A 23,596-nucleotide genomic window follows, 5' to 3' on the forward strand; every position below is an offset into this window, starting at 1 on the left:
CACAGACACAGGGTCTGCTGCCTACTTTAAGATTTAAATGCCCTGAAAGGCACTCTCCGTATGGCTGGTTGGAAAGATGCTGGCCGGGCCTCCATGGAGGGAAATCAGGAGAAATGTTACAAACTAGTCCTCAGACCCAGCACCCCAGCTTCCGGGAGTTCAACCCCCAGCTGTGCGGGCACGCGTTGCAAAACGGCAGCTGTCCACACCAGTAACGTTCCCAAACTCTGTCCCCTGGGTCCCCAACTCTGTCCCCTGGGTCCCCCAAGGTTGGCTCGCAGGACCACTCAGTAAAGCACGGATCGCGACCTCAACGACAGCACGCGGCCGTAGGAAGAATGGGGGGCGCTCCAGGCACCAACAGGAAGACTTCACTAAGGCAAACTGTCAAGGGGAAAAGAGGAGGCAAAAATGAGAGCCTGGAAATGTGCTCTTGCCTCTGTCCCACACAAGGGTCCTAGAGACACCTAGGGGTGCAAGGGAGGGAGCAGAGCAGTGGGGTAAGGCCTCACTGGACCTTTTTAAACTTTTTTATGCTGTTTTAATTCTCAATCATGTGAATGTGTTGCCCATTCGAGCAAGAAATCAGTACATTTCGGGAAACGCCCACGAGAAGGTGACCCTCATGCTCTCAGCTCCCAGCACACAACCTTCCACTGCTGCCCCAGGACAAGCCGCTGGCTGTGCACATCCGTCTAAAGGTCCTGATCCTGGGACGCCCGGCTGGCTCAGTCGATGGAGCATGTGACTCTTGATCTCAGGATCATGATTCAAGCCCCACCGTTGGGCATGGAGCCTACTTAAAATTAAATTTAAAAAAAAAAGTCCTGATCCTAAGGATGCTCCAGGACACAAAATGCCAGCAAAGTAATGATTAGACTCAATTAAGAAATAACCTAAAAGTCAATTTCTATCAATAAAATTAAGTTTCAGGGGCACCTGGGTGGCTCAGCTGGTTAGGCATCCAACTCTTGATTTCAGCTCACATCATGATCTCAGGGTTCCTCGCAAGTTAGAGCCCCGAGTCGGGCTCTGCACTGACACCACAGAGGCTGCTTGGGATTCTCTCTCTCTGCCCCTCCCATGCTCGCTCACACGCATGGATGTACATGAGCTCTCTCTCTCTCTCTCTCTCACCCTCTCTCTAAAATAAGTAAACTTTTAAAAAAATATCTTAGGTCGCCTGGGTGGCTCAGTGGGTTAAGCATCCAACTTCGGTTCAGGTCACAATCTCCCATTCCGTGAGTTCCAGCCCCGTGTCAGGCTCTGGTCTGACAGCTCACAGCCTGTAGCCTGCTTCGGATTCTGCGTCTCCCTCTCCCTCTGCCCCCTCCCCACTCACACTCTGTCTCTCTCTGTCTCAAAAATAAATAAACATTTAAAAAAATTTTTTGAATACTTTAAAAAATAAAATAAAGTTTTGGACTGATTGCTCCTCTGTAATGAAATTTTCGCCAGATTCAGTGGGCAGTGGAAGGCGTGGGATTGGCTCAATTTTTAACTCAGGCCATGGGGCAGGCTCAAAGTTCCTGTCACAGAATCCGGCAACAAGTCTAAGACAAGAAAAGCCATCCTCCCAAACGGATCCACCTCCGACCACCTGACCCCTCCACACCCCCACCCTGGGCCTCGGAGATGCTCTGCCAGGCGCCCCCATCCATCTGTCCATCCTCCACACGGCTGCTGGGCCTCGTGGGGGACGGCGGGAGGCCCCGCGTGACGCTCCTCTGCGGTCAGGCACAGCTGGAAGGCCATGCCGTGCCGAGCGGAACCAGCGGGCCTCACGGCGAAAGGTCTCTGGTGCCCGCGCGGCCGGTGACCGACAGCAACTACCCCGTCTGGTGGGCAAGGCTGCCGCCCCGGCGGCCAGGAGGCTCCGGGGCTGCTGTCCCAGGGACGTCCGCAGGAAGCAATGCCCTCCTCTCAGGATGGCACGTTAGAGTTCCTTCAGTTGTGTCCAAACTCCAGGCCCGTGAGAAGTTTTGCCCTAATTCACTAAATAAATCCACTAAGCTGATAGGTTTCCACGGAGAAAGATCCCAAGATGGACTGAGGGCAGAGAGCACTCAGAGTTACAGGGTGAACCAGTGCTGCTGAGGACGGCAGGACCTTCCGCGGCAACACCGCGGGCCAGGCCGGGCCACGCCTCGTCGCTTACGTTCTACGGGGTCGTGGAGAAGCGGGTGCAGGAGGGCGCGGGGGGTGCCGTGGTACAGCTTCAACCTGCAAGACACGTCCAGGGGGTGCACGTCAACTCTCCGCGTCTTGCTTCCAGTCACCAGACGTCAGCCACACGTCTCGGAAGGAAAGCACGCAACTCACCAACCGCCCCACACCTACTAGAGCTTTCTACACACCAGACAATCACACCTTCCGCAGAGAAGAGAGATGGCCAAGTGGAGCAGCAGCCCCCCCATGCCACCCACGCCCCTGGTGCCCCCCACCCCCCCGTGCCCCTGGCCACACACTTCCAGCACACGGACAGCCCGCCCCCACGCACCCAGGTGCTAGAAAACTACGCCAGGGAAATTTATAACACTCTGAAATGTCCCAGCAAAGACAACGTCTGAGGAAGTGCCATGGTTGTGTATCCAGACCACTGGTTTTCTCAACCAGGGGTGAGACTGCCTGATATTTGGTAGCGTCCACAGGTATTTCCAATGGTCACAAGTGGGGGGAGGAGGCTGGGAGGTTTCTGGCATCTAGTGGGTAAGGCCAGGGATGTTCTCAGAGATCCTGCAGCACACAGGATGCCCCCTGGCAAAGACTTATCCAGCCCCAGGCGTCAGTCCACCAAGGCTGAGAAGCCCTGCTCCAGAGGGACAACGTAAGCGTCAACCCCAGCCGGCGTGGGGACACACGGTCTTCTCCATCGTGGTCTGTGCGGCTCCTGGACAGGGCCTGGCACCAAGTGTGTATGGAGGAGTGCCCACTGCTCACTGCGTGCGTGCTCGAGAACGTATTTAGTACTCCCGCAGCCTTACAAGATGCACACCGTTCTCTCTCAGGCACACACAAGGGAATTCAGAGCCAAAAGTCTAGGTGCCTGGCCCAAAGCCCCCCAGGACTAAGTGAGAGCCTGCGCCCGCCTTATACCACCCCCACACCCAGGGCCAGAGCCGGCCCCACCCCCATCTAAAGGACAACTCCCTGGCTTACTCAGAAATGGCAAACCCAGCTACTCCAAAGCAAAGACCTCCCAGAGTACACACCGTTGGGAACAGACCACAACACAAGTGGACAAAGGGAAAGCTTTCCGTGTGGGGGATGATGAGCAGTTAACTCTCCCCAGAGTGAGGCTGGAAAATCCCAAGGATAAAGAAAATGAGGCAGATACCGCTTGTCCTGGGAGGCTGAGGTAGGAGACTCCAGCTTGTTGCCGAAGATGCGAAGAATTCCGAACCCACATGACAAAGCCTGGAGGGAACCATCCGGCCTCCTGCCCTCGGTGACCACTTCGACCACAGCCACGATGTTAGGGTGGTTTAAGGACGTGTGAAAATACAAGGACTGCAAAACAGAAACCAGAACGTAGGTGATGGACTGTCCTGCAGGTCCTAAAATGCCGCAAACGTGTCTCCTCCTGGGACACACCTCCTTCTAGGGCGTTGGAGCAGAATAGCTCCGTCGGAGTCGGAAGCTGGTATCACGACTTTTCATTCGGACGGGAATGAATGAAGCTGTTCTGTTCCAGGAGCTCCCAGCCACTCCCAGCCACTCCCATCCACGGAACGTGCCGCAGGCCCTGCACCTAAAGGCAGGAGCGACTTCACGCCCCCGTCACCTCGTGGGAACCAGTCATTGCAAACACACACGCCTGCCGACCCGTCCCACAGAACACTCACCGCCTGAAACTTCAACCCAGCTTGCCAACGTCGGCCCTAGTCCGTTTTCTGTGCAGCCGTTAAGAAGTTCCACCAAAACAATTGTTTCAACTAAGCAGGATCCTTAGGTTTCTTGAGACGCTATGTAATCATCCCCAGTTCAGAGCCCAACTAACATCTTTTTACGACAAAAATCACCTCGACAGCATTTTCTTACAAGACTGTTTTTGGACCTAAGCCAAGTAGACGGTATTCAGGTGGCTCCTAAAAGGTTTCCCACCTGTCACCTTTCTGCTCCATCCTATGCAAACAGAGCCCCAGCTGGGCCCTGTCCCGCCCCGCCCCACCCATCCTGGGGGTCGTCCTGGTGGTGGCCTTAAGGGAAAGACAACAGAGGGGAGTCAGAGCCACCTGCCTCTGCGCCTGGCTGCACGGTGGCGTTCTCCGTTGGCACAGAAGAGAACGCGCCTCCGCTCTGTGGGCTCTGTGGTTCTTTTATTTCGTGAGCCCAGCGCAGTCACCTCTGTTTAAAGCTAATAAACGTCGTCGGCACCGAGGATGCGGACAGGATCGCGGCCGGGCTTCGCAGGTCAAACCTAGACAGAGGTGCTGAGCTGTGGCTCTGCACTGGGAGCGTCCCCGGAACTGCGTCCTCACTGGGGGAGAGTGACGGGTGAGAGGTCACCCCCTTGCACATATAGACCCCCCCACCCCAGCCAGGGAGCGGTAAGGCAAGGCCACGCTGGGCAGCTTCAATGTGATTTAACCGTGGACTAATCCCCCATTAACGAGTCATTACCAGGGTGTCACCGAGAAAACGTTTCCTGTAATCACAGACTGTCAGCCCAGAATAACAGAGAGACACATTAAAACATCAGCCGTGAGATATAAATCGTTATTCTATTATCTTTTATGGCAAAATGATGAAATAATGGCCACTCACAGCTGACAGGTGGTGGGACCAAGAGAGAATTATGTTTCTGTTTCCGAGACTCAAGAACTGTTTTTGAACGGCCGGCCGCAGCGTCGGTTTGTCACCATCTCACCTGTCCTATCAATACCTGGGTACGTCCGTGTTAGCAACACCGCCCGCTTCTCCTTTCGGCAGCGAAACAGATGCTCCGATGCAAAGCCACGAAGGTCCCCCACTCGGAGGTCACCCTGACACTGCTCTGCCTGGAGCAGTAGCACCAGCTGTTCAGCAGGCCCAAGTTCGAATTTAGGGCCGCGGCCCTTCCCTGCCATCTGCCCCCGAAGACGATGATTTGAGACCGGAAACGACGACAGCAGAGCCCCGCTGCTGTCTGTCCCCAAAGACCCCACCTTCAACCAGGAACGTCGGCTGCCGGGAGCACAGCATGCCGACCGTGACCCGAGGCCTGAAGGGTGTTACCCTGTCACTACTGACCGTGAAGGGCGCGTGCTCTTTTCCAAACGTCATTTACGGAGCCTTCAGTGTGGGGAGAGCACCGTGCTGAAGAATCTCTAAGGAACCTGAAGACACGACCCCACCCCCAAGTTCAGAGCTCAAAGGTAAGGCCAGCCTCGGCAGGTATAAGACACAAACCCAGTGCACAACCCACCAGAAGCCTGTGGAAGTAAAAAGGCTCCCAGGGGTGAGAGCACAAGGCAGCCGTGGAGCTTCTCAGAAAGAACACAACAGGCCCCAGGGTCACCTGTGCCGAGCCCCGGTCAGCAAACAAGGCCACGCCTGACCTAATGCGGTCTCCACCTCTCGGCCACGTAACCTTTAACCCAGCAATCTGGGACTCCCTGGTCGGTGCTGGTGACACAGACCGCCTGGTTGACCCCTGCCTTCCCCCCACAGGAAGGGGACCTCGCCCGAGAACAATGTTCTCTCTGCAGAAACGACTTTTTCCCACCCTGTTCTATGAAAGCCCTGCACTCTGTCCAGCTCCCCGGAGCTCCTTTCTATTTGCCGGATGGGATGCCGCCCCATTCATGAGTCGTGAATACAGCAAATTAGATTGTCAAATTTACACAGCTGATTTTTGGTTTTTGGGGTTTGTTGGTGTTTTTTTTTTAGCTTAGTTATTTATTTTGAGAGAGAGAGAGAGAACACTCAAGCAGGCGAGGGGCAGAGAGAGGGAGAGAGAATCCCAAGCAGGCTCCACACCATCAGCACAGAGCCAACACAGAGCTCAGACTCAATCCACGAGATGGTGACCCGAGCAGAAATCCAGAGTCGGACGCTTAACCAACTGAGCCCCCGCGGCCCCTGATTTCTGTTTTCTAACAAGCTTTAATCCTCTGGTCGCCTTGCGGGGACCGTCCCCAGGAGGGCAAAGTGGGGCCGGCCCGGCTCACCCGGTACCGAGGTGCCATTCCCACCTTGCAGCACGCGATTGGACTCCGCCAGCACTCAGCTGAGCCAAAACTGCAAAGAAGCCCTTCAGTGTAAGGATGTCTAATTAACACCACGCGGCAGGCTGCGAGAGGAAAATCCTGTGCGTCAACTAAAACCGTGTGATTAAAAGTTTGAGTCAAGCCCATCAAATTACCTGCAAGAGAAGAACTCTCGGGACTGAAGAGGGGGGCTGTCGTTCACTCCAGTCACATCCCCACTCATCTACACTTGACAGGATTCCTCCCTGATGGGGTAAACAGGTTAATAAATCATGGAAATGCTCCTGTCTTAACGCCTTCATCTTCCAAAACATGGACACCATTTTGCCCAGGGGCCAGGTCCTCATTTCTCACCCACATGACAGAACTGAAATGGGGCGTCTGATGACGCGCCGTGATGGAGAGGCCGTGGCCACGTGTCCCCAACTGCACTGCCACTCGACCTGCTCGCTTCAGTCGCAAGCGGAAGGCTGGGTGGCGAGGCCAGGGAAGAGAGGAGCAGAGATCGCAACAGTGTCTTCGAGCAATTCTTTTCCAACAAGCCTTTAACAGAGAATCTTCAGGAAGGCAGACAGGATGGCTTACCAACACTTCCTGCGGCCTCCCACTTGAGGCTCAGATGGTTTCCTGTGCACTTGCCAGCATGAGCCCGAGTGCCCCAAACCCGGGGACTCTGTGACACAAAACTCTCCTCTGGGAAACGCAAAGTCTCCAGCTCCAAAGTCAGAGGCTTCTGTGCACCCAGGGCAGAGCCCGCCATCACCCACAGCACACAACACACAACAGGGCCAGCCCCAGGGGTCAGCCCGCCCAGGCTGAGAGGCCCTGCTCCAGAGGGACAACGTAAGCGTCAACCCCGGCCGGCGTGGGGACACACGGTCTTCTCCATCGTGGTCTGTGAGGCTCCTGGACAGGGCCTGGCACCAAGTGTGTATGGAGGAGTGCCCACTGCTCACCGCGTGCGTGCTCGAGAACGTATTTGGTACGTATTTGGCAGCCTTACGAGATGCACACCGTTCTCTCTCAGGCACACACGAGGGAATTCGGAGCCAAGAGTCTAGGTGCCTGGCCCAAAGCCCCCAGGACTAAGTGAGAGCCTGCGCCCGCCTTATACCACCCCCACGCCCAGGGCCAGAGTGTCCACTTTTTAATTTTTTTTTTTAACATTTATTCATTTTTGAAAGACAGAGAGAGACACAGCACGAGCAGGGGAGGGGCAGAGAGAGGGAGACACAGGATCCGAAGCAGCTCCAGGCTCCGAAGCAGCTCCAGGCTCCGAGCTGTCAGCACAGAGCCCGACGCAGGGCTCGAACTCACAGACCGGGAGATCATGACCTGAGCTGAAGCTGAACACTTCAGGCACCCCTAGCGTGTCCACTTTTAAAGAGGAAATCACATGGCTGTCACCACCTGACGAATAAGACCATGTGAGAGTGGATTCTCGTGGCACTGGCACGGGAGCAGAGGCTACCCCACTAGCTGAACCTCGAGCTCAGGCCGCTGGCGTACCTACCCCTGTAGCAACACCAGGGGCTGAGGGGAGCCCTGGAGGCAGCCAGCCCGGTCTGTGTGGTGGCGGTCCTGTCTGGTCACTCCCATAAAACACAAGGAGGAGGAGAGACACCTGGGTGGCTCAATCAGCTAAGCGTCCGACCCTTGATCTCGGCTCGGGCCATGATCTCACGGTTCACGGGATCGAGCCCCGCAGCAGGCTCTGTGCTGACAGTGTGGCACCTGCTCGGGATTCTCTCCCTCGCACTCTCCCTGCAGCTCTCCAGCTCTCTCTCTCTCGAAATAAATAACTTAAAAAATATACGAGGACAAGGAAACAGGACGCTGTCACTGAAAGCCTGCATGTGCTTTGTTAGGGGGAGAGTTTAAAGGAGAACGACATACGTCTCAGAAGGAAAATGCAGAAACCGCACGGTACTTTGGCTTCCCAGATTATTTTTCAGAAGATAACTTTTTGAGAGGTGGAACAAATTATTAACCATCTCAGCGGAAGTGAAAGGCGATGCCTCTGCACCAGGAGGGTCTCAAAGGACAGCACAGAACTCTGGTCTCTGAGCTAAGAGGCTCCACCAGACAGCGCCCGGGTGGCCGAGCCTGAGGTCAGGAGGCTGAGCCTCAGCGGGGGAGGCAGGCAAGCCTGAGGGGGGAGGCTGAGCCTCAGCGGGGGAGGCAGGCAAGCCAGAGGGGGGAGGCTGAGCCTCAGCGGGGGAGGCAGGCAAGCCGGAGGGGGGAGGCTGAGCCTCAGCGGGGGAGGCAGGCAAGCCAGAGGGGGGAGGCTGAGCCTGAGGAATTCATCACTCACAGACAGAAATACCAGCTCAGGTTCAAGGCAAGACTTCTTTCTTCAATGTCTTTCTCCAAGACGTTATTTGCCAAGCAATAAAGTCAGGACCCATATGACACTGACAACTCAGTAAAAACCCTGAGCACACGGGCTTTGCTCATTAATCCACATTTAGACTGGACGGCCATGGTGATTCCAAGGATGGGGGCCTGCTACTGGCGGCTGCCCACCTCCAATCAGATCTCCCCACGCCACTGCCGACCGGTAAAACCAGAAAACACAAACAATTAATAAAACCAGAAAAAGATCTTTGCCAAATTCCGAATCCCCTCTAAAAAGGGCAAGTTGTACTTATTTCCAGAGGTGCGCGGGCAGAAGGTGCAGAGCCTCCTGTCTGTGGGTGCCACCACGGGAGTACTCCACATTTCCATGGCTCGCGTGCATGGAAACACGTACACGCGCACACTCACACACATACACACACTCCACACGGGGTATTCTTTCCTTAACTAACTCGAAAGGAGCTGATTTTCCCGTATTCTGATCATCAGAATCAGAGAGGAAGTGCTGGGCTGGGAGGACTGTGCTCAAGGGCACAGCAGGCCAGCCGGTTCCTGGGGCGCCACTGGCCTCTGCTGCTCGCCTTGGGCATAGCAGCTGGACAGCAGCCGCTTCCTGAGCAACTCCTCTGGCGTCACCGCCCCCCAAAAACCCTCTGCTCACCCACTGGCCCTGCTGCACGCTCCACTTCAGCAACTGCAAGACTGGAGGGTGCAGAATTTTCCAGAAACTTTAAACACTGTGTCCTCACTAACGCACCGTCCCCCGCCGCATGGCCGACTGAGCAGGAGACAAACAGCGAGGGAAGCTGAGCAGACGTGGAGGGCCCAGGACCGGGTGACATCTGACGCATCCCGCAGCCGGTGTGGCAGCAGAGGCCTCTGGGGGAAGCAGTGCTGAGCCTGGACAGGTCCAGCAGGAGCAGGGCAGTTCCGGAGGCTGTTTTCTAAGGTGTGGCCAGTTCCGTAGGCCACCATTGCCCAGCCACTCTGGGCAGAGCATGGCCTGGGGGACGTGACCCCGCCACTACAGGGAAGTCCCACCATTCGGCACTGGTCAGGGACAGGGGTGCCAAGGGGAGGACATGGGAGAGGGACTCGTTCCCAACCCACGACTGCAAAGCACTCAGGCACTGATTTCAGGGCTCACCTCCACCCAGTGACACGAGGGGCCTGAGAGCGGGCACTCCCGGCCTCCTGACCTGCTGATGACTCTGTAAGGAGGGACATATAACACCATCCTCTGGAGGAGGACTGGGGGGACGGAATCACATAACGTGCTGTGAGCCAAGGCCTGGCCCACAGCCCAGCCCACAGTGAACTCCCACGTCCACACCTCCATCATTCGCTGTGGTCATGTCACAAACCAGGCTTCCGTGGGCCTGACCGGACACACGACGAAGAGAAATCCGAGCAGCCTGGCCCTCGGAGGCCACCCCCGATGGCAGTGGAGGCCGAGCCCGGCCAGGTGATCCACGACCCCAGGACCACGCTGCTCCTGGCGAACCTCTTCCAGCCGTGTCAGGGGCAAGAAGGCCATTCATCGCCCATGCTGACACAGCCCTATAAGGAGTTGTCCACAGACCCACACGTGGCTCACATACGATGCAGCCAGCCAGACTCTTCAGTAGCATTTGCATAGGCTGTGTGACAACCTGAATATCAGACACATCTTTCGTCCCCAGGACACATGCTTTCCCAAGGCCTCATTTAACCTTCCTGACCTCTGGGGGCATGAGCGCCCTCCTACCCTGGGAAGGCAGGGCTCCAGAGGATGGATCCGCGCCCCGACCACAGCCCGAACCCTGGGTGGTAGCCAAATGCAGGGAGCAGCGTGCTCAGCCGGCCCCCCGCAGCTTCAGGACTGAGCCGGGACGGTCCCCAGCAGCAAAGGGGCACTCGGGCTGCGGTCACATGCGGTGACGCCTCCAAGGACGGCTATGGTCACTGCCAGCTTCACCATTCACTGCACTACGGCCACAGCACCAGGCTCCCCTGAGCCCCGCTCTACACCCGAGAAGGATCAAGTCAACAGGGCACCGGCCCTCTCCACACCTGTGACGTCCCCACAGGAGCCCAATCAAGCAGACGGGCCGCGTCGGGAAGCTGGTGCGGGTGTGACCCTGCTCTGCCTGCAGCGTCGGCTTCAACGTTCACTCAGGGGAGCCCCTCCTTCTTCCCCTCCCCGCAGAGGTCTCCCCGTCCCCCCGGGACAGCAGCGTACTGGCCTCCTTTGGAAGCTCACCGCAACTTACAATGACTCTGTTACCTGCTTCTACGCGTCACCCCCCTTCTGCGCGGTGAGCGCCGTGACCGTGCCGTCCACCCTCACCCCCGGCACCCAGCCCAAAGCCCGAATACATGCTTGTATTGGGGGCAGCCAGACAAAGCCAGAAACCACCGGCCCGCGGGGCAGGGGCCAATCACGTTATCAGCAGTGCCAACGCAAGCACCCAGTGTGGACACAGAAGGCGTGGGTCCCAGTCCAGGCTCTGCCCCCTGCCACCTGGGTAAGTCGCCTTCCCTCCTGCTAAGTCTCAAACACCCGTCTTGAAGACAAAGAAGGAAACCAAACTGAAAGAAGAAGGGGGACAAGGAGGGTGAGAGAAAACAGGGGAGTCAGTGAGACCGATAATCTCCTAACTTCGCTCCACGAACTCCAGGGTTCCTTGAAGGTGACAAGACCCGCGAGTGTCCCCCGCCCCACTGCTTGGACCAGAGCCACACGCTCTCGTCTGCCCGGGACACGTGGCTCCCGCACAGGTTGGGTCCGGAAATGGAGTGCCCCAGGGCTAAGAGTGCCTCGGGTCTGAGATGCACAGGGCGTGAGCTTGGCCCCAGAGCAGCCCCGCCCACCGCCAAGGCCCACCTCATCGAAGACGATCCTGGACGGCTGCCTGGAGAGCTGCTCCACGGGCCTCACGGCGGTCTTCCACGTCCTCCCGAAAAAGTGTCGGTAGGTGACATCAAAGAGGGACACGCGCAGACAGCAGCCCACCTCCGAGAGCACCTCCAGCACTCCCTGCGAGACAGAAGGTGCCGGCCCTGAAGGCTTCCCGACGTCACGAGCCATGCCACACGTGCTGACCGGCCAGCCTGGGAGAACTGGGGCACTCAGAATCCACCGGTTTTAGGGGTCAATATCCTCTGGGGGAACTGCCTCCCCCGTGGCTAGTGCTCTTGGGATGTTGGCGGGGGGGGGGGGGGGGGGGGCGGGGGTTATGCGTCAAAGGGCTTGGCCCTCCCCTGGCCAATCCAAGCACTAAAGTCCCAAGGTACAGACAACACGGGCAAGACTCACCCAGTGCCAATGAGACACAAGAGGCCACGGCTGAAGAGACACAGGCACCTGACACCACACGGGCCCGAGAGAGAACAAGCCCAGGTTATGGCACTTGAGACCCTAGATCAAGCCACACCTGAAGTTTGTCCTAACTATGGATTTTTCTGTTGTGTGACCTTTCTCTAACTTAAGCTGTTTTGAATGGGGTTGTCCTTATTATTTGCAAACAAATGAGTCCTTCTTGATATAATCACAAACTCTAAATCCTCAACTTGTCAGAATTACTCTGGGGTGGTATTAGCAAAGGAAAAGCAGATCTTTGAGGACTGAGAAGTCATGGCTGCCAACACAGACGAAAACACCCAGGGACTGTAAACACAAGCCATCTTCCCAGAGCCACACAACCTACAGTGAGGCTCTCCTTTGTGCTCTTATCGTCTGCCCTGGAACCAAGAAATGGTTTTCATTCATTCATTCATTCACTCATTCATTCATCAAACATTCATTAAGCATCTACTCTACGCATCTACTCTGTGCCAGGCACTGTTCCAGGCACTAGTGAGACAACAGGGAACAGGGCTCATGTAAAGAACAGTAAGAGTGGGGGAGACAGTGGGTGTGCATTTTAACAGGATGGCCAGGGGAGGTCAGGAAAGACGATGTTTGAGCTGAGAACTAAGGGGAGGGGAGACACCAGGCAGAAGGAGCAGCAAACCAAAGGCCCTGGGGCAGAGGAGAGCCGGGGTTCTCAGCGACCCTGGAGAGCCTGCACCAACCATACTCAACTGTGTTAACTAGTTTTTCTGACACTGTGTTCTTGGTGCTCTGGCACCTGGGGCCTCACCACAGGAGACTAACCGCCCCCCCCTCCCCCCCCCCCCGCCAGGACCAGCTAACTCCTACACAGAGTAAATGACTTGCCTTCCAGAACATCTCTGATATGCAAACCGGCCAATCCAGAGTCCAGACTCCCACCTGGTCCCCTATCTGGCTCCTAGCCTCCAGGAGGCCTCTGAAATGATTCACACCCGCCAATCCTAAACCTGGTCAAGTGCTCACCCTGCCTTGTGCCTTCCCTCCCATGAAAGCCAAGGTGAAGACTCTTGGCTATGGTCTCCCCGGCTGCTCCGCCTCCTGACAGACCCCATGACACCCTGGTGCCACCCCGCATGGCCCTATGTGGCCTGGCATACCCCGCCTCTTAGGAACAGTAAAAAACTGTCTTCTCAACGTTGCCCTCACCCCACATAGGTTTTTTTTTTTTTTTAAGTTTACTTGAGAGAGAGAGCATGCAAAAGCAAGAATGGGGGAGGGACAGAGAGAGAGAATCTCAAGCAGGCTCCACACTGTCAGCACAGAGCCCAACATGGGGCTCGATCCCACATGACCTGAACCAAAATCAAGAGGTAGATGCTCAACCGACTGAGCCACCCAGGCACCTCTCATGACATGGGTTTTAAAACTAAACCCCCCATGGGGCGCCTGGGTGGCTGAGTCAGTTAAGTGTCTGACTTCAGCTCAGGTCATGATCTCTCAGTCTGTGTGTTCGAGCCCCACATTGGGCTCTGTGTTGACAGCTTGGAGCCTGGAGCCTGCTTCAGATTCTGTGTCTCCCTCTCTCTCTGCCCCTCCCCCACTCATGCTCTGTCTCTCAATAATAAATAAATGTTAAAAAAAAATTTTTTTTTTTAAATAATGATATACCACCTCTAACCTCTCAGGTTAGCAACAATCAAAAACTTTGACAACTTCTGCCACAGGATGGGGGAAATAGGTATTCTTGTACAATTTTCATGGGCATATAAAATGTTACCATCTCCACGGAGGGCATCTGGCAATACTGAAAATCTGATCAGATGCACGCTTTGCTCTAGCAACATAGCTAGAATTTATCCTCTGGATACCCTTAGACAAACCCATAAAAATATGTGTATAAGAATATTCCCTGAGGCGCCTGGGGGGCTCAGTCAGTTAAGCATCGACTTCAGCTCAGGTCATGAACTTGCGGTTCATGGGTTCGAGACCCGTGTAGGGCTCTGTGCTGACAGCTGGGAGCCTGGGGCCTGCTTCGGATTCTGTGTCTCCCTCTCTCTCTGCCCCTCCCCTGCTCAAGCTCTCTATCTCTCTCTCTCAAAAATAAACAAACATTTAATAATAAATAAATAAATAAATAAATAAATAAAACAAGGTCCCCCTGTGTAACTGCAGCAACCGTGAGGGAAGAGGGAGGGGCCGGATGTGTCATTTAACTCAGTGGGGGTCCTCACAATGTACAGTGTATCAAACCCCTCACTGGGCACCTTAAATAGCTCACAATTATTTTGTCAATTTCATCTCCCTCCAGCCAGCACCAGGAGCTCAGCCAGGATGGGCTGGATGTGGATGTGAGGGACAGAACCACAGAACAGGTAAGGATGGGGTGGCCAGCTGCCTCACGGTGCCCAGGCTTCTCCTGGGTCTAGCGCTCGTGAGTCCCACGTCCCTAGCCCCTAGCAAAGGACGATGGCAGTGTTTTCTGTCCCTGGAAGCTGGGAGCGAGGAAGCAGGAAGACAGCAAACAGGTAGGGAGGAGGCAGCCAAGCCTGGTTTCAATCACGGAGTTGTGGGGACCTCCCCACTCCCCAGGCCTCCACACACCTCTCTCAGCATGGCCCCTGTCTCTCTAGCCACATCCCCTTCCCTCCTCCTATTCCCCCCAGCTACCTCTTCTCAGGAACCTCATTCCCGTGCCTTCCCTGACCTCCACCATCTAGACCCCTGCCAGTCCTCTGACCTTGCTTTCCCTTTCCCCGGGGTTCATCCAGTTCTCTGCTGCCCCCAACCAAGTGTGAGCTCTGGGAGGATAAGGGCCCAGAGTATCCTCCCGGATACTCTTCCCTGCCCCATCCTTAGGGCCTAGAACGAGACCTTGCCCCATACTCAGTGCACTTGTCCCCAGGGGCCTGATCCTAAGCTTCCCCTCACTGCTGATGCTGCCCAGGGTGCCACCAGCAGCCTCTTAACCCTCCTTCTCTTCCCCATTCGTCTTCTCCCCTTCCCTCCTCCTCTCGCTCCTCCCCCCCACCCCCTCCCTCCTCCCCATTCCCTGTTCTCCCTCCTGCCCCTTCCCCTCCTCCTCCCTCCCCCCTCCCTCTTCCTAATCCTTCCCCCTCCTCTTCTTCCTCCCCATCCTCCTCCCCCTCCCCTTTCTCTCCCCCCCTCCTCCTCTCTCCCTCCTCTTCCTCCCGTTCTCAGAGATGTAAGCACCAGCCACAACCTGCTAATTCCCAAACCTTTCCTGCTGACCTAGCCCTCTTCCCAGAACCCAGACCCTAACCACCCTTCCACCTCTATGTGACTCCGTACCCATTTCTAATCAGGTAGGTTTCTAAACAGTCTCTGCTGGTGTGTGAAGACAGAATGTGGGATAGTCATCTGTGTCCCCCACGCAGCTGCAAATATACAATGGTGCCCAAGAAACATCAAACTGAATCGGAATAGCCAAAGCAAAGAAGAACAATCAACGTTCATGGTAAAGTTAAACTCAATGGAAAAGGTAAGTGGGACAGCAAGAAAGACATACTAAAATTATTAAGAAAGTATCCTGAGTTCAAAAATACGTTAATATTTTTAGCCAACACCTTTCACAGGGAAGTTTGCTGTCATCTAAAGCTGTCAATTCCCAAAATAACTCAAATCGTATAAACTTTTTAAGACTATGCTTTTTACGTTTGTTTCCTACTTGGTGTTCTTTTATTTACTATTATTATTATTTTTTTTATGTTTAAGGAGGCTTCACGTCCAGCATAGAGCCCAACACAGGGCTTGAACTCACAGCCCCAAGATCAAGACCTGAGCTGAGATCAAGTTGGATGCTTAGCCACCCAGGCACCCCAGTCTTCTTTCAAATGCTGTCTTTTCACTGATTTCTTGTATGTACAGCCGACCCTTGAACAACACAGATTTGAACCGTACAGGTCCACCTATACGTTTTTTTGTTTTATAAACACATTATAGGACTGTAGATGTGTTTTCTCTTCCTTGTGATTTTCTTTTTTTTTTTTCAACGTTTATTTATTTACTTATTTTTGGGACAGAGAGAGACAGAGCATGAACGGGGGAGGGGCAGAGAGAGAGGGAGACACAGAATCGGAAACAGGCTCCAGGCTCCGAGCCATCAGCCCAGAGCCCGACGCGGGGCTCGAACTCACGGACCGCGAGATCGTGACCTGGCTGAAGTCAGACGCTTAACCGACTGCGCCACCCAGGAGCCCCTCCTTGTGATTTTCTTAATAGCATTTTCTCTCCACTAGCTGACTTTATTGTAAGAACACAGTACATTACACATATAGCATACAAAATACGTATTAATCAATTGTTTACATTGGGAAGGCTTCTGGTCAACAGCAGGCTATTAGTAATTAGGTTTTGGAGGAGTCAAAAGTTATATGCAGATTTTTGATTTTGAGGGGGTCAGCACCCCAACCCGCATACTGTTCAAGAATCAACTGTAAAAACTGTAAAACTTTGCATTCCTGTGTTAAACCCCATCTGATTGTAAGGTACTAACTAGATCCTATGTCCCAATATTTTAAGGTTTTTTGTGTTAATATTCATGAGGGACGTTAGTCTGTACTTGTGATATCCTCGCCTGATGTAGTTATCAGTTATGGGGGCTCAAAAAAAAAAAAACCGACACTGGAAAGCATCCTCTCTCTTCTTTTTTCTAATAGAGTTTGTTCTAGAATTCATATTATTGCTTCTTTTAATATTTTATAAAATCCAACAGTGAAGTCATTTAAGTCTGGAGTTTTCTTTGGAGGAAGATGTTTGCTTATGAATTGTTTCTTTAATGAATATAGGACTATTTAGCTTTTCTATTTCCTCAGGGCACCTGGGTGGCTCAGTAAGTTGAGTGTCCAACTTCAGCTCAGGTCATGATCTCACAGTTTGTGGGTTTGAACCCCATGTCAGGCTCTGTGCTGACAGCTCAGTGCCTCAAGCCTGCTTCAGATTCTATGTCTCCCTCATTCTCTCTGCCCCTCCCTCGCTCATACTCTGTCTCTGTCTCAAAAATAATTTTTTTTTAATAGATCTTCTATTTCCTCTAGTGTAACTTTTGGTAAATTGTGCTTTTCAAGACATTTCTCCATCTCAACTAAGTTATCAAATTTCTTGGCACACAAGTTATTCATAATATCTCTTGATTATCTTTTTTAATTTTTTAACATTTATTCATTTTTTTGAGAGACAGAGACAGAGTGAGCAGGGGAAGGGCAGAGAGAGGGAAACACAGAATCCGAAGCAGGCTCCAGACTCTGAGCTGTCAGCACAGAGCCCAATGCGGGGCTCCAACTCACGAATGTGAAATCATGACCTGAGCCGAAGTCGAAAGCTTAACCGGCTGAGCCACCCAGGTGCCTCTCCCTTGACTACCATTTTAACGTCTGTTAAGATATACTATAATACTCCCTTCCTTCCTAATATTGGTAATCTGTGTTTTCTCTCTCTTTGCTCATGACCAGTCTTATAGGAGTTTGCCAATTTTATTAAGCTTTTCAAAGAACCAACTTCTAACTTTGCTGATTTTCTCTATTTGCCCTTTTAATTTATTGATTTCTGCTAAGTAAGCAGAAATCTACCATTTCCTTCTATTTTCTTCGGGTTTAACTTCTTATGTAGATTCTGATGGAGGAAAGAGATCATTGATTTCATACCTTTCTTCTCCTCTAACATAGTCATATAAAGCTATAAATTTCCTTCAAAGGACTCAAATAGTTGCACCTCATAAATTTTGGTATGTTCTTCCATTCCTCACTTCAAAATATTTTCTAATTTCCCCATGATTTCTTCTTTGACTCATGGGTTAGTTGGTAGTGTGTTAATTTTCTGCTATTTGAGGATTTTCTAGATATCTCGTTGCTCATTTCTAATTTAATACCATACTAGTCAGTTGACGTATGTATACTCTATAAATTTCAATCATTTTAAATCCATGGAGACTTATTTTTATGTCCCAGCATATGGCCTATCTCAGTGAAGTTTCCACACTTGAGAAAAACGCATATTCTATTTGTTGGCTGTAGTGTTTTAGAGATAACAGACAGGTCTAGGTGGTTGGTGGTGTTTAGATCTTCCAAATCATTATGGGGCATTTTTTGGTTTTTGGCTTGTTTTTGTTTTTTAAATGTTTTTATGTTTATTTATTTTTGAGACAGAGAGATAGAGTGCAAGCAGGGGAGGGGCAGAGACAGACAGGGAGACACAGAATCCAAAGCAGGCTCCAGGCTCCAAGCTGTCAGCACAGAGCCCGCCACGGGGCTCGAACTCACAAATGGTGAGATCATGACCTGCGCTGAAGTCGGACGCTTAATGGACTGAGCCACCCAGGCGCCCCTGTTTTGGTTTTTGGTTTTTGGTTTATTTGCTCTATCAGTTAGTGAGAGAGGAGAGTTAAAAGTCTCCAGTGGTGACAGCGAATCTGAACAGTGCTCCCTTTAGTTCTACACGATTTTGCTTCACGTGTTTGGAAGCTGTGTTACCGGGTACCGTGCACAGAAGAGCTAACACGGCTGGCCCAACTGTGTGCTCTGAAAGGTGGGTCCACGAGGCTGGCCCTTGGCTGGAGGCTGGGGGTTCCCGTCACTCTACCGATCACTGCGTACTTTGCCTAAGCTGTACAAAGTGGTTTATGCTGAACACCTGCTTTCCTGCTGGGAGTCTGTGATCTGGGAACCCGCTAGGCAGGAGATGCCCACCCGACCAGTCCCCAAAACGTCCGGAGCCTCTAACAAGCTTCCTTGGCTGGGAACGTTTCACACGTGTTGTCATTACTGTTGTTGGAAGAACTGAATGCACCCTGTGGGGCTCCACTGGCAGAGCATCCCTGAAGCATGTGCCTGCCCCCACACTTCCCCCCACATGCCTCTCCCATGGCTGATCCTGCTCTGTATCCTCTCGCTACAGCGAGAGTAAATTAGTAAAAGTAGTAAATTAGTAAAAGTAAATTAGTAAAAAAGTAAAAAAGTAAAAAAGTAAATTAGTAAAAGTAGTAAATCTTTCCTGGGAGACGGACCACGTGCCGAGCCATGGGAGTCCTCCCGATGAATCACTGAAACTGAGGGTGGTCTTACAGGCCCCAAGAGAGGCACATACACATACACATCTCACAGTTCATCAGTTCAAGCCCCGCATCTGGCCCTTTCTGACAGTGCAGAGCCTGTGTGGGAATCTCTCTCTCTTTCTCTCTCTCAAAATGGAAGGAAGGAAGGAAGGAAGGAAGGAAGGAAGAAATGCCCCTTTATCTCTGGTAATACTCCTCACCTTGAAATTGACTTTATCTGACATCAGTACAACACAAAGATTTCTTACAGGGTTTACATGGCCTATATTTTCTCCATCCTTTTACTGTCACACATACAGTTCACGTCTTTCTGTTTAAAGCACGCTTTTTTTATAAACAGCCTATAACTGGGTCTTAAACAATAACTTCTGACACGTGACTCTGAATCAGGAATCCCACTTATAGGACTCATTCTACAGACACATGTGTACATGAAAAAAAAACACGTAAATGAAGTTATTCATTATAGCTGTATCTGTGACAGCAAACAACTGAAAAAAAACTCTATGTGTTCATCAATAAGGGTCTGAATAAACGCAGAATCATCCAAAGAAATACTATGTTGTCATAAGAGAGAATGAAATTCTTCACGTGATGACATGAACATCTGTAAGACCTTGCTAAGTATATCTTTAAAGCATAAAATACAAGTGTATTTATTTGTTGCATTTGCTTACAATTTCTGGAAAGCTATACCAAAAAACAGGTCGTGCCGGCTGTGTCCAGGGAGGGACACTGGGGCCTTAGGGACTCCGTGGAATGATACACTTTGCTGGCGTACCCTAGTGAATTCTGAACAACGGTAATCACCTTTTCCAAAACAAATACAAATAAACGAAATAAAATGGGACAATGAATAAAATCTCCTTCGTAAAACTCCTAGGAGAGAGACAGTGCCGTCACTGACTCGTGCGCTCCTATGAGGCAGAGCCCCCTGGCTGTCTGTCCCGCCGGCCGCCTAGAGCCGGGCGTCCCTCACAACCGGCTCCGCTGGTCTCCGACCGCCTCCTCTTCTGACGGCCCCGGCTTCGGGACAAAGCAGGCCGGTACAGGAGAGTGCTGGGCGGTACAGCTGGGGGAACAGCAGCTACCGCGGGGCCAACGCGGAGGCCGCACACAGCAGGCGCTGGACCAAAGGGCTTGGAGCCGGAGGGTGTGGGCGCCTTCGCGGCAGTGAGCTCTTACAGACCCAGCTCCCCAACGACTTGGACATGGAGCATCGCCCTACCAGCTCTAGGACCACCTGCAGAGGAGGACACGGCCTTGCCAGGCCAAACCCTACAAAAAGTCACATGCTCGCACTGGCAGGTCTGGATCCTTCCCATGCACCCCACTGGGCCTCACTGGAAGCCTCCAATCACGTGACTGTCCCGCGGGCAGCGCAGAAGCACCAGCTTCTCCCCAGGTTCCCTGCCCCGGAAGGACACGGACGCCTGCAGAGCCACGGAGCAAGGGCCCGAGTGTGCAGACGGCCGTGGTACGTCCAGGCACACGGCTTCTGCCAGGATGCCCGGAGCTCTGCCCCGGCAGCTCTAAGTGCCAGGCCGCAAGCAGGCGGTGTTGAATCGTGCACGAGCCCACCTCCTGCAAATATGCCGGCTCAAGGGACCCAAGAAAAATCAGATTACCGGGGTTTTAAAACTGCTCCACTGTGGGCAGAAGACACCTTCACCCGGTGTCAAAAGTGCTGACCGAGTCGCTGAATCAGGTATTCTCTTTGCTGATGGGCCACTTTGCCTCCAAATACTGCCAAAGCCCGAGGTAATGGGTACAGTGGTAAGACTCAGATAAATAAGTGAAAATCAATATCCTCTCAGCTGGAACAGTAACGACATGCAGTTGACAACAAATAGCAAATTTCTTTACCTGCTTAATCAGCGGCCCATCAAGCCACTTCAGGACGCACTGAAACGCAGTCGATTCCTTTATAGGCTGGCGTGCTCTCTGTGGGTGGGGAGGGACCAGCACGTTTTGGTCAAAACTCCTGAGCCAGTCTTTCATTCTGCCAGTCTGAGGATGACTCGGGCCTCTAGGATTACCTGCGTGATTTGCGTTCAAATAAATAAAGGAGTTTTAAGGGCCACAGCGCTCAGAGCAATTCTGAAAGTCTCCTACCTCCCACCACACCATCCCCAAAACCCACCCTCCGCCACTCCTCCCTCCGAATCCCATGCTGCTTTCCCCGGGGTTAACGTGCCCCGTCTCGCTCCGGATAGCCTCTCCGTCCTTGCTGTCCTGACCCAACGACAGCATGACTAGGCTGGCCTCAGCCAGTGACCGGTATAGAGACAGGCACATGCAGGGCTGCTTTGTACAGTTGCGGAGGTTGAGCACTACACAAGAGTGCCAGGCCTTGGGGACTAGGGCCGTCTTGGAAGGGACTAGGAGGCATGACCCAGTCAGAGCCAACGAGATGCAAATCTCACAGCTTCTGCTGCTCCTATTGAGAGAAGGAAATACTCTTTTCTGCAGCCCTTAAAGCAGAGAGGTCATCAGTGTGAAGCTGTCAGGGGCCACCACGGGAGCAGCTTCCGTGAGACACATGTGGAAAAAGCAAGCAGAGCAAAAGGACCAGTGGGTCTAGGTGTCATGGTAAGAGACCCCAAAGCCACCCAGGACAGCTCAGCTACATGGGCAGTCCCTTGTTGCCAAAGCTGATTTGGGACAGGTTTTGAATGCTAAGAGCTTCTTGGGGACCTGGCTTATCAAGGATGTCATCCGCCTTCCGGGCAGACAGGGATCTGAACCTTCTCTAGAACTGTCAACCTTCCAGCTGACGCACAATCTTGGCTTTGATAAGAGGCTGAATCCCGTACACTCAAATGACAAGGAAGACAGGGCAGCGATCTGGTCCCCTAAGACAGCGGTTCCCTAAACGTGGTCCCCAGACGCTGCGGTTGCCCGGGGTTGTCAAGGGCTCCACAAGGTCAAAAATATTTCCACAATATTCAGATGTCATGGGCCTTTTTCTCTGTATGGACAATTTGTGCTGATGAAGCCACGGCAACAGTGGGCGAAGCTGCCGGGGCCTCAGGGCGCCCCAAGGCAACGGCACCCAACCCTTCGGGCCGCTGGGTGTTCTTCACCACTCACAGCAGAAGACACGGAAGCTTCACTTAAGAACGTCTTTGGTTGGGGGGCCTGGGGGACTCAGTCGGTTAAGCGGCCGGCCGACTTTGGCTCAGGTCATGATCTCGCAGTTCGCGAGTTTGAGCCCATGTGGGCTCTGTGCTGACTGCTCGGAGCCTGGAACCTGCTTCAGATTCTGTGTCTCCCTCTCTCTCTCTGCCCCTCCCCGCTCACGCTCTCTCTCTGTCTCAGAAATAAAAATGTTAAAAAAATAAAAATTTTTTTAAATGTCTTTGGTAAAGCTGTGAAAACCACCACTTCTTGGCCCTTGAGTACACACATTTCTAATATTTTGTGATGATGTGGGAAATCCACAAAAAAGCCCTTCTGCTACAAAATGAAGGGTGATGGTTGGCTCGGGGTCAGCTGGGCATGATCTGTGCACTGTGCGGGGGACCAGCTGCTTCTGTCACTCAGCAGCACCGTTTTTACTAAAAGACCAGCTCAGAGACAAACCGTGCTCGTTTGAACTTGGGCACCTTGCAGACAGACAGACGTGAACAAAATGAGTCTGTCACTTCAAGGAAAACTTGTAAGAATTGAGCTTTCAGGCAAAAATCAGAATCGGGGAAATCGGTATCCTCCCCCGGGAACCTGACAGCTTCCAGCTCCTTGAAGGTTTTCCTGAGATGGATGGTGACGGTAAGGAAAGGGATCTTTTGAAATTGTAGGATTAAATCTGCACTGTTTAGAAGAGGAGCCTACCTTAGAACCAGTAGTCTCCTAGCGTGCAGGGCCTAACGATATAAAAGCCTGCATGTGTAAAAGACCCACCCAAAGTGCAGGACAGATCAAAGGACTGTTAAGTACCAGAGTATGACAAGTTCACTGGCAGAGTGTCAAACTCTACTTGGCAACAAACGTTCAAGAAACTACTGCTTTTTGGTGAAGCACCAGAAGAGAACATCCCTAATTTTTACCCAAACACTCCTCCCTTCTGAGTGAGGCCAAGTTTCTTTCAACGACTGCGACCAAAACAACATAGCTCAACAGGTTCAAAACAGAAATCTGTATGAGACCCGGCTGCCTACTAAGCCAGACGTTAAAAAAAACTTACGAAAACGCAAAACCACCCCTCTTCCTGCTAATTTTTTTGTTCTGGGAAACAGTTGGCTTTCGTAAAAAAAAAATACACTTTAGGCTAACACTGTAACAGGTCTATCGCTATCTTTAAATGAATAACAGTGTTGACATTTCTCAGTTTTCATTCCTAACATGGTAAATCCTGGTAGATGTTAAGCTCCTTGGAGTCCTCAACGATTTTGTAAAGCATGAAGGGCTGTTCTAGCGGGACCCAAAGGATGAGGGCTCTTGTGCAGCGTGTGGGGAGCAGAGCCCACAGAGCACAGATGTGACTGGCCTGAGATGCTCTCCCACACCAGAGGGCCCGGGGAACAGAGCCCTGTCCCTCCACGGGAGTGCCCCCCACCCCGGAGTCCCCCCCCCCCCCACAGCAGGCATCCACCTCAGCATCCAAATCTGGGCGGTTCCCGAGCAGGACAGCATGCATGCATTGGGGTCCTTGTCCTGCATTAC

The 23,596-nt window shown here is 52.7% G+C and overlaps 1 protein-coding gene across 6 annotated transcripts in view; it reads right to left on the bottom strand.

Annotated features, from left to right (window-relative positions):
- The window catches only part of NPHP4 (nephrocystin 4), a 111,824-nt gene that overhangs the window by 83,889 nt on the left and 4,339 nt on the right, over positions 1-23,596 (bottom strand). For 5 of the 6 annotated variants that reach the window (XM_027060605.2, XM_027060603.2, XM_027060606.2 and 2 more), the window contains 4 exons: positions 20,798-20,970; positions 11,416-11,568; positions 3,338-3,510; positions 2,159-2,223 (listed from right to left, as the gene is read on the bottom strand). In XM_027060605.2, coding sequence (XP_026916406.1) covers positions 2,159-2,223; positions 3,338-3,510; positions 11,416-11,568; positions 20,798-20,932 — 526 coding nt within the window. In that variant the 5' untranslated portion in view covers positions 20,933-20,970. Of the gene's footprint in view, positions 1-2,158; positions 2,224-3,337; positions 3,511-11,415; positions 11,569-20,797; positions 20,971-23,596 lie in introns of those variants that run through there. The other variant, XM_027060608.2, reaches the window with a different exon arrangement.

The sequence above is a fragment of the Acinonyx jubatus genome, chromosome C1 (genome assembly GCF_027475565.1).
Source record: "Acinonyx jubatus isolate Ajub_Pintada_27869175 chromosome C1, VMU_Ajub_asm_v1.0, whole genome shotgun sequence".
NCBI lineage: Eukaryota > Metazoa > Chordata > Mammalia > Carnivora > Felidae > Acinonyx > Acinonyx jubatus.